The sequence below is a fragment of the Falco naumanni genome, chromosome 15 (genome assembly GCF_017639655.2).
Source record: "Falco naumanni isolate bFalNau1 chromosome 15, bFalNau1.pat, whole genome shotgun sequence".
NCBI lineage: Eukaryota > Metazoa > Chordata > Aves > Falconiformes > Falconidae > Falco > Falco naumanni.
Window position 1 is genome coordinate 15094644 of NC_054068.1, and position 14434 is coordinate 15109077.

Sequence of the window (14434 nt, forward strand, 5' to 3'; positions counted from 1 at the left end):
CTGGATGCATTTTTTCTGAAGTCGAACACTGAGTTTGTCGACGTTTCTGTGATACCTTAACTTGCTCTTGAACCAGAACCCTGAGCCTTTGGGCTGTGGTGGCCAGGCTTACTAGCATCAAGCAGTATCAGAAGCCTTTGCTACTGTCACTTTTTTTGATAGTAGTTTTGACAAGTCATATTTTTAAAATATTTCTCTGCACTGCAGGGTAGTGTATCTAAAATGTGCTTTAAAGGTCTAATGTGATTGCTGAATAAAGTGTGTCATTCTGCTCTTCAGGCCTTCTGATAAAAGAAATAAAAAGTAGGTTCAGAGCACAACTACCGATACTATAAGAAGAAAACGTTTTGCCATTAAAGCAAAGAACAAAAAGGAACTGTATTAGACATAGCAATCCAGCGAGGGAGGTATTTACATTGTTAAAATTAGCACTGGACTTGCAACTTAGATATTTACACTGTTAAAATTAGTGCTGGACTTGCATTTTACCAAAGCTAAGTGAAAACAGCAAGCTAAGTGCTTTAAAAGAGGGCAAAATGCTAGCATTTTAGCTTGACACACAATTTGGAGTAAGTCCAGAAGAAATGAGCTATGAAGAGTTGCCTTTGTACTTCTAGAATTGAAACTGTGCATAAGAAAAAGCTGTATTAATAGAAGGAGTCCAAGGCACAGGTGGTTCTATAGTTAAACTTCAGTAGTATGAAGGCATGTGTAGAATTGTGCAGTCTGCAAAATGTGTTTTATTTTGTACTAATAATGTGCTTATACCCTGCTGTATTTTTAGCAGAGTATTGTCACTTGTTGGGAATGTATGAGAGCAGCACCCTTTTAAAAAATATTTTGTTTAGTTTTCATTCAGTCTGTTGGAAACAACCAAGTATTTAAAACAAAACACAGAAATATCCCCAGACTCTTGGAAGTTGACGCAAATAACGGGATGTAGCCTATATTTATATCTTTGGAAATATTTTTTTTCCTGTTGATTAGTGGACATTTGTGCAGTTGTGAGTAGTGATGATTAATTTTTATTTCATATAATGAATGACTCTGGAAGAATAGTTAATCAAGTTGTCTCTTAATAGTTTCATTTAGAATTATTTCTTGATTATTTTTTTCCTTTATCTGTATAAGAAGACCTATAATTCATTTTTGCTTTACACATTTGTTAGTTACTAGTGTGGGATTGAGACTACATTTAGTACATTCATATGTCATGACTTGTGAATAAGAGAGAGCAAGTTACAAGCTTGCTTTGTAGATTCTGACTTGCTAAAGCACAATTTGTATGATTTGTAGCGTATCAGAATAGTGACATGGTGTGTATTGTGTTTATTCAGCTGAGTGCCTTCTGGCTTGTGGGTTTGTAATAAAAGTTGAAAGCCATTAGGTGGTAGAACCACAAAATTTCCATCATTATGTTGAGTAAATCAGATTTTTAACTCAGAGGAGCATCTGTTTTCAAGGCTTTGTAAGCATCAGGCTTTTTTGCACTGTTTGACAGTAGGCTCTAAAAATTGAGGATACCTGCCATAGCACAACCGATGCTAGGAGATATGCTGTCAAGCCGTGTTTAGCACTTTCCAAAAATGCATGACTGAAATACAGTGGCAGCTTTGTATTGCCTTGCTCGCTCCTTTGACTCCAGAGCTTTATGATGAAGTTGGCAAGTGGAGGAGTGTTTTAGTTTGCATCAGTCATTGAATTTGTAGAGTGAACTTCAGCAAAAACAAATGGAGTAATTTTTCAGACCTCTCCAGGGAGTCATCCTCCTGTACAGTAACACTATCTGATATTTTACTGAAACAATATCTAAGATTTATGAGACATTAATCTAGTCTTTGACACTAGAAGAAATTCTAGGAGTCACAAAAATATGTGAAACTCTCCTTCTATTTTAGTGCAACTGCCTTGAGAATACAATGCAGCGACTGTGCACATCATATCATGATACAGCAGTTGAAACCCAGAGTGAAAAATGAGTTGTCTAATTCAGACTTGAAAGGAGGTTTAGGACAGGTACTATGTAATAACTAAAAGTGATTAAAGGAGGATTCTATCCATGTTGAAACCAAGGCTTTGGAAGTACTTAAATATTCCCATAACCCAGTAATACAGTACAGTTTGTTCTACTCCTTGTGGATGGAAACACCCCTTGGGTTTGAGTTTAAATGCAAGTTTGACTGAAATGGTCAACGTGAACTGAAACATGTAGACCCTATTCTCCCTCCCCCAACCTGGGCTTAATGCATTTTATTCACAAAACTTTTATTATGCATGACTGGGTGTGTGTGTGCTTATTTTTAGTATGTATAAGAGCTTTAATAGCTAGGCTAACGTCACTACTCATGCAAAAAGTGACCTGTTCTATGTTATAGCTAAAACTCAGCACTTCCAGCAGCACGGGATCTCCCATAGCACTGGGAAATGAGCTGATGAAATCTGATCAGAATAAATCCCACGGTGGTATGACTGTAGGCACTCAAGTTTGAGCTCAGCTGTGCCAGCATTAGTACACTTATCAGCTCTGCAGACAGTAATATGTGGTTCTTTCTAAAAATTGTTTGGAATGTCTTTGCTCTTTTAGGCCAAAGAGACATAAATGTTATGAAGAGTTGGGTTTATATGCAAACTTATTTTTTATCATGTCAATTTATCTAAATATTCTTGCATGAAAACCTGAAATTGAAGTTCTTCAAATACATATTGTTATTCTAGATCAGAAGTGTTGGAACGGAATTATTTTGTGAGAAGAGAAATTTTCTGATCCTGGGGGGGGGGAAATAGGCATAGCATTAAATTTAAGTATACAAGTGTTTAGTAGAATTGAGGTCCCAGGAAGTATTTTCTTTTGGAAAGGAACTCTTCTGAAAGTAACACTTCCCAAGTACCTAGTGCATAAAATTTAAGTTGAATGATGGAAAGTTGCTTTTAAGATGTAGTTTCATGTTATGCCTGGCTTTGAATGCGGACTCTTGTCCACAAGGGCAATCCCATCCTTTCCTACCTCAATCTAGTTTTGCAGAGTGAGTTTGCTAGTTTGGAGGGGTTAAAAGAATTCTAGGTTGGTCTGTTGTGTGCTGAAGCATCTGCTAGTAAATCAGGTGAGAAAAAAGAACACGCTATGTTCCCTTTAATTGCCTGCACACTTGAAGCCTCTTCTTCCATGCTTATGCTCTTTCATATACCTCTTCATAGCAGTTTGGCAAAAGAGGATATGTTATGTTAAAAGCTGTGTAAAAAATTGAGGTTTCTATTATATTCTTCTATCTTGGCCAGTAAGTATGGCTAGAAATCTCTAAGACTTATGTATTACTAGTGTTTAATTTAAGTTTGGTTTGTGAGGAGCTGAGAAATTGCTACGTGTTGAGAAAGTTTTAGGCTTTTTTATTCACTCATTTCCATAATACCTCTAGAAGAAAGTAGCAGTCTTAAATTCTTGAATCTTCGTCTTTCTGCTATGGAATTCCTTTTTAGATTAAATCCTGAATTATATGTAGCATTTCATTATCAGTATGTTTTCTTAGGAGTCCATTTTCTTACAAATCCAGTATTTACATGCAAGATTTTGTTTTGGGAATTTGCTAAGGCAGATTCTTGAGGAACATTGTCGTGATCTTTGCTGAGTAGCTGCAGATTCTGCTCTGAAAAATTTGCAAACATAATCTTTTTTTTTTGTTGGTTCATCCTTTTTTGAATTTTGTTTTTGTTTTTATGGAGGGGTGTTTGGGGCGGGGGGGGGGGTGTTGCTTGATTTTTTTTGTTATTCTTTTCCAATTTTTAAATGTCAAAACAACTCATTACCATGCTGCTTTTGTTTAAGCAGTAATGTAATAGTAAATTGCAGGTGGTTCCTCCAGTGCAGTGTGGAGCTCTCTTAAGGGCACTTTGACTTCGTAGCTTATTTCTGCAACTGAACTCAAAATGTAACATGATCCAGCTGTTGTTCTAACAAAAAGTTCTGTTTCTGGTAACGTGAATGTGTCATTTAACTTGTACTGTGGTTTATGGCTGTTCTGAAATAGGTAGGAAACACGTATTTGTCATCATTAATGGAAATCTTAATTACTTGCGTCTTTATAGATTCTCCGTGGTCAGCACTTCTTATAAAGGTGACGAAAGAAGATGGCTTTTTCCTTCAAAGAAAAAGTTCATGTTTGTAATTATATTTTGGAACATCACTGTATGCTTTTATAGAAAAATAGATAATGTCGGGATTTAGGTTAATATTTTTAGAAAAAGCCTGGAGTTTGTTGTTGTTACAGATTATAAAATGGGGGCGACTCATTAGGTTATATAAACTCAAAGAAAGAGTTTCTGGTTCTTTTAATAGGGCAGGTGGCCTCAAAAATTACCTACTGATTTGTTTACGAGAGTCTGTCTCCTTCAGCTGTGTATGTAGAGCTAGATGAAATAAGAGCAAGCAGAAATGGAGAATTGTGTGTGTTAGGTAGTACAATCTTGGTACAGAACAAACCCAGTTATTTTTAAACTCAGTTTTGTTTTAAAATAAGAATTGTCATATCAAATTACACAAGTTTTGAAGATCCATTGCGTTGAAATTGCAGTCTGAGTTGCAAGAATAGCATGCAGGGTGACATTTTCTAGACTTGCTAGTATTTGAATTTATTATGTACAGAAATAGCAGCTCAACAAAAATATAGAGACATGCTGGAACAACAGGAGGGCCATCCGACTAAGGCAGTGTTTACAGTAAAGGAATGGGATTTATGCATGGAGCAATGAGTTGTACAATGGACAGATTAGTGGTTGTTGGATAGTAACTATTAGATTTGAGTCCTGAATGAAAGCTGAGTTGATGTTATTATGGTAATCGTGATGTAGAATGTTTTCCTTGATATTGTATGAAGGCATTAGTGAGAATTGCAGTGCAACAAAATGAACTGTAAAAAGGCTTTTGTATATCAGGATTTACAAAAGGATAGTTTGTGTGTTGTGAAAGGAGACGTTCTCTTTGCATCCATTCTGAGAATTTTGCAGCACAGAACACCTCTGTTATATTAAATAGATTAGATCAGTGATTTGTGTTTTTTCTATAACTGTTTAAATTCCTGGAGCTTCATTTATTGTGTATGCATTAGTAGGCAAAGGAAGACAGTTGTTTTGTTTTTTTCTCAAAAATAAAGAAGAGTTCAAAGAAAGGAAGCAACAGCAGGTAATTTCCCAAAAAGTGGTGCAGAAGTCTTGAAGCTCAGGATACATTCCTGGGTAATGTAGACCATTGCTTTAAATGTATCTTAGGCTTTTGTTTTTGGGGTGAGAAGAAATACCTTCACTACATGTATGTGTGCAATGATTTTCTTAATGGCAGCCTCAGGGCAGGGAGGCACTGCCATAAAACTGCCATGGAACCTTAGAAACATCTGGATTGTTCAAGTATTTTTCATTTCTCTGATATATGTTTCACTAAAATGTTGCTTAGGGCATTTGACAAAATGGTAATGAGCCTTATGCATCTGGATCAAATTCTGTGGGGAAATGTTTCCCTGCTTACATTTTCCTTCTGCATACAGTTGCTTAAGTAGATGTGCAGTGTAGGCCTAATACAAATGATGTTTAAGTTCTTGAGCTTATTCGTGCAAACAACCGGCTGTGTAGTCTGGTTTAAAACAATTTTGAGGCTTTGATATTTATATGATCCCTATTACAGTTCACTTTTGTATAGGAAACACGTTTGTAGAGGAAACAGAAGTTTTAAGGAAATTCTGCAAAGGAAACAATTGTGTAGGTAAGAAATACAATCATACTACAAATGGAGGAAGGAAGGAGCACACTTTTGAATCCATAACTTACTGCTTTAATTATGTCATCCCTTCTTGATGATACTTAAGTATATTGCATTCAAATGTGTCAGGCTAACTGGGTTTTGTGGCCCTTCCTGAAGGGTATGTTACATCTCTAGGTATTTCTGAAAATGCCTAATAATTTGATCTTTGAGGATTATTTTTTTTAGTTGTTATTGATCAAGGCACCTTAGAAATACCTCGCCCAACAAAGAAAAGAGCAGAGCCCTGTGTGAGTGCAGTATTTCAAAACAAAAACCATAGATGAAGATGTTACACTGAAATTGCAGATAAATATGTTACACCAAAATTGTCTGAGGTTCTCCCCCCGCGCAAAGACTGTGGACGCTGTGTTCTGAACTGGCTGTTGAACAAGCAAGGGACGTCAATTCTGTGAATTAAGCTACCCTATCTAGTGAAAGATGTCCCTGCCTGCGGTGGGGGGTTTGGACTAGGTAATCTTCAGAGATCCCTTCCAACCCAAACCGTTCTGTGCTGGAGTAAAGCCACAGTAGTCACGAAGCGAAACTCCAAGTAGGACAGGTAAGGTCGGAGTATGTGCTGCGCAGGCTGCGTAGGGGTGGGCTGTGCTGCGCTGGGGTGGTGGTTCCACCTGGCAGCCTGGAAGGAGGCAGCACACCAGGGCTCCCCCACTGGAGCTGGTTTCTCTGCGATCTCTGTGTAGCAGCTTCTGTGCCTGGTCAGCTGGCGCTGAGCACCAGGGTGTGGAGAGAGGCAGTAAGTGGCACTGTCCGTGTTGGATGCTGTGGAGTGAGATGTTACTGAAAGTAACGCAGGCTGGCGGTAAGTCACACAGGCATGTGGCAAAGCGATGTGTAAATCTGGCCATTTGACAGAACTTATTAGTGTCAGAAGTTACGCATTTAAATCCTTGCAGACAGAGACCACAGGGAGCACGGTTGTAAATGTGCATAAAAAGAACAGCAGGATTGCCACATTCGGCTCCAGAGTCTGTATTATGCTACATTAAATGTGATCATCTCCTACAAATACTATTTTTATGCACAAATCTGATGAAAAGTGCAAAGGCCTAAATGCACTTAACGTGTTTTGCTATTTGACCTAGTTTCAAATGCATTTAAACAAGAGAGTTGCATCTCTGTCAGTGCTCTAGATTTAATGTCATCTTTGCTGAACAGTTGGAACGTGTTTAGGCTTAATAATTGAATTTGATGCCATCTTTAATTTGGCAAGATTTTTATGAAAGATGGTTTAAGCCCACTTTCATGAACAGAATTTCTAAGTTGTTTATTTTTCTTGTCACAAGTTTTTTTTTAATTCCTGTGTGAAGAAAGACTGCTACAAATCCTAAATTAGTTTTTCTTCTCTTAGATTGCAAAGAGCATGTCACAGAAGACGCAAAACCAGAATCCATCAGTGACACAGCTGACCTGGCTCTGCCACCTGAAATGCCGATTTTAATTGATTTCCATGCTTTAAAAGATATCCTGGGGCCACCCATGTATGATACGGAGGTAACATCCTCATTTGTTTCTGCTTGACTCCTGTTTCTGCCTGGTTTGACTAGCTGTCTCTTTTATTGCTATTGATTGAGTTTATACAATATTAACTTTTTTAAAAATGTTTTAGTAATGGAACTGCTTCTTTGTGTTCCACCAAGTGGGGTTTTTTTCACCTAAAAAAGGTTTTGTTTTGTTTTAATTCAGGGTACATAAATAACATAATGGCATGACTTTCTCTTAGCAGAGATGCCTGCAGCAGTGCTTAAGAATGTGGTGGTGTTTTTTTCCGTTTTATAACAACTTTGCTTTTGTTTGGGGGATGTTTGGTGGTCTTGGGAAAGAAGCCAAAAGTAGAACCCAGGAATCCTGTCTCTGAGGAGCTCTTTAAGGACTGTCCCGCATACCTCCTTAAAGCCAGTCAGCGTTTTTGGGGTATTAAAACCACTTCAGTTTGCACCAGAAGTTCTCAGACATTCTTTAGATTAATGTGACTCGTAGCTATTAAAAATGTTTTATGATCAGTCAGGTACCTCCAGCTTCCTGGTACCAGCTCTGTTCCTCAGCAGGCATATTCCAGAATTCTGCCTTGCCCCCATCTGTATTTTGCTACATCCTGTGAAAATGCCATCAATTGAAGTAGTTTGTTAGTTTGGGATTCTCTTTTCAGCATTTACACTGCAGTTACTCTCCGCTTTACTTCAGGTGAACCGATTGAGCATAAGTAGTATATATTACACTGTGACAGGAAGCCAGTTGTTGATGGAATGCTAAATTCTTCCGTCTTTCTCCTGGAGAAGAGATCAGTAAACCAGTAAGTTATGGAGAAAATAGAAATCAAGGGACAACTACCAGATGAGGCAGAATTCAAACTTTTAAGAACTTTCTTGTGGCAATAATCCTCTCCTAGATGAGAGAACAAGACTCCGGTGGGATTTTGAGGATGAAATATGCAGGGGAAGCAGGAGAAAATGAGCGATTGTTAAGAAATAAGTCAGTTTTTAGACCTGAACAGAGTTTTTTGCTTATGAAGGTTTTATCATGGAGGAGATTCTTAATAAAGAGACAGAAATGAGAAAACAAACTGAAAGGTGACAGCACTGTTGACTGTGTTAGAGGATTATGGTGGTCCGGTGGAAGCTGGGGGGAATGGGAAGCAAGGAAGACCTGGTGGCTCACTTGGCTGAGTTTTTTCACATTGGTCATTTCTGTTCTGACTTATTTCTTTTTACTTTTGGAAATTAGAAGAGATTGCTCTTTAGGCAAATTGCTTTATTGTAAGCAACTTGCCTTCTTTGTTTTCATCCCTCAGAAGCCACTATACCCAATAATAAAATCACACAAGACAGTTCAAGGCCATTTTAAGTAGGAAGGTAGTGTGGATGCACTTCAGCGTGGTTTGGAATGACTGTAGCCATCAGATCATTTGTAATACTCCTATGGAAATTTTTCCCAGTCTGTCCTATCTTTTTCTCACTACGTGACTTTTAGAAACAATTACTGAAAAATAGCATGTAGGTTTTTTTCAGAATTTTCATTTTGAAGTATGTTATATACCTCAGACATCTGGTCTTTGGAGCTAGACTGCTGCAGGATCCTTTGGCTTTTTAGTGCTTGAACTGCAGATGCACATAAAGCCATTGTGGTAAATTGAACTTAATAATCAAGCCAGTACTCTGATTTCTACAGTCTTTATTAGTTTCATAAAGGTGCTAAAAAATAAATTGAATTTTTTTTAATTTGTACAAAAGTTCTGGTCACTTGCAATGTACTGCTAGTTCCCAGTCACGAGTAGATTTAATTCAAGTAAATAGGAATTTTGGTCATACTTCTTAGAAATTAGATTGTAGGCCAAGAAATATGCTAATATGTAACTAACCTTAGATGTTCTGCCTAGTTTTGAACTTTTTCTGGAGTTGATTATTCGTTCAGGTTTGGTAGCGTGGCTGTGTTGGCAAATAATTTCTGCTATTTTGTCCTTTTTTGACAGGAGTAAGTAGTGCAAGTAAAATTTTTAAAGTGTGGTTCTCAGTTCCAAATATACGAATAACATGAGTGGTGGGTTGGGGGTGGTTTGCCATGAACAGTTGCCATGAATATGCATATAAGTATTTCCTGGGTCTGCTGGCCTGTATAAGCTGAAATAAGACTGACTGAAGCTTTTGACCTGTGTCTCAAAGGTTTTTTAAATGTTCCCATATTTAGCAGGCAAATTAAGTAGTGCATAAATAGAACTAGTGATGAATCCCCACAGCATCAATTCCCAGAGCAGCTCAGGATTTATTTTCATGTACTATTTGCTGTATTTATTAACGAGTCAATATTTTTCAGTACACACTTTATGATTTTTATCATGTCAGTTGCTCAGATAGTCGCGTAACTCCTGCTTTAATGAATTTTCCCAAGTAACCTATTATTCCTTTAAATTTTCTCAAGTGCACCCAAGATTCTTTCAAATGAAGATTGTGGCTCCTGCCTCAATGCCAGTCATCTCAGATTGGCTGCTGGTGTTTTTTCCTGGTTTTCTAGTGTTTTGTAGTCTTCAGTGTGTGTCTCTTCCTCTCTGTATCTGGCCTTTAAAGCTTCACCTCTGACCTGCATTTGCTGTTTATAATTAGCTGAAATAAAGATGCAGTGGAGGCAGCCACCAAATCAGTACTTGGATGAGACTGAGCAAACAGACCTGAAAACATGACGTGACTTAATTGATCTGTTGTCCTTCAGGGAATGCCTAAAAATAAGTGATTCAGCTTTCAGCTTTTCAGTGTGTTGCCTGTATATTTTCTGCAGAGGTCTCCCAGCAGAAAGGCATGGCAGAATATTCAGCCCATACTTGCGGGATTAATTCATTTACTGCAAAGAAAAATAATCTTATGTATCACCCTACAGAACAAATGTTGGAATAAATCACATAGCAATGCTTTGGAAGAATAATCTTGACATTAGTTTGAAGTGTAAAACATTATTGGCACCACAGGAAGGCCCTTCAGAATTAGTCTGTGTCCTCATAATGTAAGAGGAGTTGAAGTGACAGAAGCTGCAGGTCAGTGAAATTACCTGTTGTAGGAAATGAAAATGCAGATGCCATAAAAGAATAGCTCTATTCCACGGGACACACAATTCTAAGGAACAAAGGAGGGTATCTTCTAGAAGCAAAACCTGTACAAAGCACAGGTTTAGACAGGCATTTTTATCTAAGAAGTATCAGTCTTGCGGTGATGTTTCTGGGAAATCCTCTTCCCGTAAAGGAAGCTGCTGTTACATAGTTTGCCTGCAGTGGTTTGCTAGGGAATGCGTCGGGGGGGGGTAGACGAGAACAAAGGTTTGTACAGTCAGGTGGGCAGAACCTGTGGAAGGACAACAAAGCTGCTAGAGGCCAGCAAGTAACTTAGGACTGGTTCTCCTTTCCCATTATGAATCAGTGACTTAATAGCTTTTTGTCAGTTAACGCTGACTTCCAAAGTAGCTCCAAAACTGCAGACTTGCGGATGATGTCTCTTCTTATTGATCTTAATAACCTTGAATATTTTAAAATAGATGACTGAAGTAAATTTTAAGACTTTAGTTTGCAGTGCCCAGGCAGCTAAAATGTTTCTGACAAGTATTTCATCTACTCTGATTACAGCTAAATTGTAGCTGAGTTGGTCTCAGCTAGAGAAATTTTCAAAAGACTGTTCGTGTAGGTCAGTGACCTATTTTGCCATCATCTGACAGACATGACCAGTCATCAGCTGATTGTAATAGTCATTTTTATTTGAAGTTGTTTAAAAAGTATAAGTAAGGATTTTTTCCCATTTCAATTCCTCTGACTTTTTGCGAGAAGAAATTACTCAGAGGTGCCAGGAGCGATTGAGTCTTGTGGGGCTCACTGTAACACTTCGTAGGTACGTTTAATGTAACATAACGTGCTTTCCTCTAAGTATTGTATGGTTGTGTGGGGTGTTGTGTGTATTTTTAGGGATTTTTTTTTTTCAGAGGTCTTTTCTGAAGACAGTTATCAAAGCTGCCAGGCATTTGGTGTACGTATGCCTGTCAACACGGACCAGTTGGCGTTCAGGTGAGGAGGCTGCAGCAGAGGTCGCACAGTCTCTAGCGGTACAGCAGGAGAAGTTGCTGCCTCTTAGTCTGCCAGTTAGTGGGAAGAATGATGGTTGAAAGGTGATTAACACTTACTACACGCCTGGTTTCTCTTACCAGATCTCAGCTTCCTTGTGAAAGGAGGAGGTCCCTGCCTAGTCCGAGGATAGAGGAATGTGTTTATACTGAGATAAATGACGAATCTTTAGAACCATTTATTTTTTGACCTTTAGTCATGTTTGCTTTTTTCTGCCCCTGTGCTCTCGAACAGTGGAATTAGTCTGTAAACTGTTTTGAATTGATATAGTTAGAGCCAATGCTAACATCCAGTCCAAAAAAAAAGGAAAAGAAAACAAAAACCCCTGAACCAACAAACCTGGTGATGGCTGCTTTGGGATGGGAGAGGGTATGGGTGGTTACTTTTGTTCGTTATAGCTGAAACGTTTGAAACCACGACAGGTTGCCAAAACACAAGATTGTGTCAAGTATAAAGGAGAAGGCTTCAGTGTTGTGGTATTTCAGTGTAACCAGGAAGAATTGATTTTGTTAACCTGAGTTACTAGGCAATTGCTAAGCTAATCAGAGTAAGTCACTGTAACTAATAAAACACAGGGAGTGGATGTAGAAACTGATGTTAACAAAAATGAAGACGTTTGGTAAGGTGAGGCATTTTGATACAGTAAAAGTGAAATACTTTATTATGTACAACTTTTGTAAATGCTGGAAAAAGAAATGTCCATTCCAGCTAAATTATGCTATTAACAGCACACGGCGGGATGTCGTTCAAAACACGTAGGTAACCGAGAGCCACAAGAGACCCAAGGAGAGGGGCTGTGTGGCTTCCTTCGCTTTAGCGTGCGGTAAGTACGGTGACTACCTTACCTGGTCAGCTAGATCCAGGAGCGCAGCAGCAGTCCCGCTGGCCGCTCTGCTTGTCCCTCCTGACAGCTGGAGTGCTGTGTCCGCCAGGAGCTCCTGGCCCAGCACAGCTTTGCTATAGTCAGCGCTGGTGCTGCCGGCACTGTGCCTCTGCCGTGTGCCCATTTCCCTCAAACCAAGAAACCGTGATCCTGAGCGGGGGGCACATTTCAAATCTTAGTTGTCAAACTTACAGGATGATAGCGCTTGATGGTCCATTAGAGCATTTAGCAAAGCATGTAATACAAAATCAGAAATTGTAACAAGAAGCATGTATGTTTAATTTCATTTTGTAGGCCTTTAAAAGCTTTTCTGTGATTAACTAATTCTCTTGCATGAGAAACTTGTTTCTGTCATTTATCTGCACTGTCTACAGCTACAAGTAGTACTACTTGTGTGTTTGTAAATGAGCATTATTTTTTTTCAAATGTGCACTCTTTTTTTGGCCTGTAACTAGAGGCAGCAGCTGTAGAGTGAATAGTTGTTCACTCTTACGGCACGAAGGAAGCAGTTTTCTGTTTGTGAAACAGGAAGGAGGAACTGAGCGTTAACAACTTTATGGTCTTGATTTTGATTCTTTTCTTGTGATGTGGATGGATTTCAGCCTAATATTGAAATGTTAATGTTTGTCTCCCATTTAGAAAGGGAATTCTTGTTCTGGTAATCTCACGGAAGACGATATTGTTCTGCTTAGGTAATCCACTGCTGCTGTTTGACTTGGAAAACTTCAGGCCTGTGTACTGCTTGGGGACTTCTTGCAGCAGCATTTCCAGTGGGCTTACAGAGTTTCAGTAAGGGGCTGAGAATACTTGGTAACTTACTGTCTTTGGAGCTTAGAAATCAAAGTATTTCTAATACGGCCAGCCCACAGCAGGGCTGTACAGGTATTTCTGCCTCTGGACCAAAGGCACGCGGTTGTGCCGCCTTCTGTACAGGTTTTGCTGATTTTGCAGCTGGGCTGATGGTTAAAAGCAAGTCAGCTTCGCATGCACAGAGCTTTGCCTTTTCAGTGTCGGTACCGAGCCTGGTTAGTTTACTTCTCTGCTAACTCTCGGAAGGAAGCAAAATGAAAGCGTAAGATTCTGGTAAGTTCTGCAGGGCAGAACGAGTTGATGCTAGAGGAAAAAAACCCGTCTGTTGCTCCGAATTTGCAGGTAGTTACAATGGAATGTTAATTACGCTTAGAAGGGACAAAAGTAGTTTGTCAAATTTTAATGCAACTAAAATGCAGATTTCAGAATTGGAATTCTTTTAGTATGGTTCTATTGTGAGGCTCCTTTTGACTGGTTTTCTATCCAAGAAATATTTCTTTAAATTCTTTAAACAGTTTAATGAAGGATTAATCCCTTTCAGGAATTAATCAAATGGACTTTCAATTCTGCATCTCAGTAAGAGACAAAATTATTTTGAAATGGGCCTATCGCTTTATTTTACAAAGGAGTGTTTGTCTTTTGCTCTAGTCACCGTCTGGCACAGTAAAAATTTATCCAATTTCTTCTCTGCCTTGTAATAAATACATAACTTAGTACTTCAGAACATGCTGAATAGCTGTGTGATCTTTCATCGGGGTTTCTTCAACTCCTTGAAGCTCAGGAAAACAAAAGGACTTTCTGTATATTCTAAAAGAATCTCTCAGACAAAGGGAAAAGAAAAAATCAAAACCTGGAACTTTCATGGAAACATCCTGCCTCTTTCCTTCTCCTAACATGGGAGAGTGGGGTTTGGAGGCCTCTTACTCTCAGCAGTAGCTGGGCATAGGCAGACTCTTAGATAAGTAGATCATGGTCTTGTGTGGGTAGAGCTTGCTTAACTACTGGTAATTACTAACGGGGGTTAGCAGGATGTCCCATCCTCTTTCACGTCGAGCCTGCTCGCAGACCCGTGTTTTCATGATTCAAAACTTTATAAATGTTTGCAATGAATAAAATCAGCGCATTGTCCGACAGTAATTTGGGCAGTGCAACCACCTTTAAAAGGGCTTTTAGGTAACGTTTGGGAGCAAAGCTGGCTGGTTCGTATAAGTAACAGAGTCGGGGCAAATGTACCTCTAGCAGATGGATTAAGTCATGTAAGCATTCGGTCAGGATTGACTGAAGTCCTTTGAAGAGAAAGAGTCTCATTGAACTGTTGGGGGTGGGGAAGGTTTCAGGAATGATA

General features: G+C 38.9%; 1 protein-coding gene across 2 annotated transcripts in view; it reads left to right on the forward strand.

The window, feature by feature from the left end:
• LONP2 (lon peptidase 2, peroxisomal) overlaps positions 1-14434 on the forward strand; it is a 43252-nt gene that overhangs the window by 24773 nt on the left and 4045 nt on the right. Inside the window, exon 12 of one of the 2 annotated variants that reach the window (XM_040615410.1) lies at positions 7155-7297. The exons of the other annotated variant lie outside the window; for it this stretch is intronic. Within the exon in view, the coding sequence (XP_040471344.1) occupies positions 7155-7297 (143 nt within the window). The remainder of the gene's footprint in view (positions 1-7154; positions 7298-14434) is intronic. 2 annotated transcript variants of the gene reach the window in all.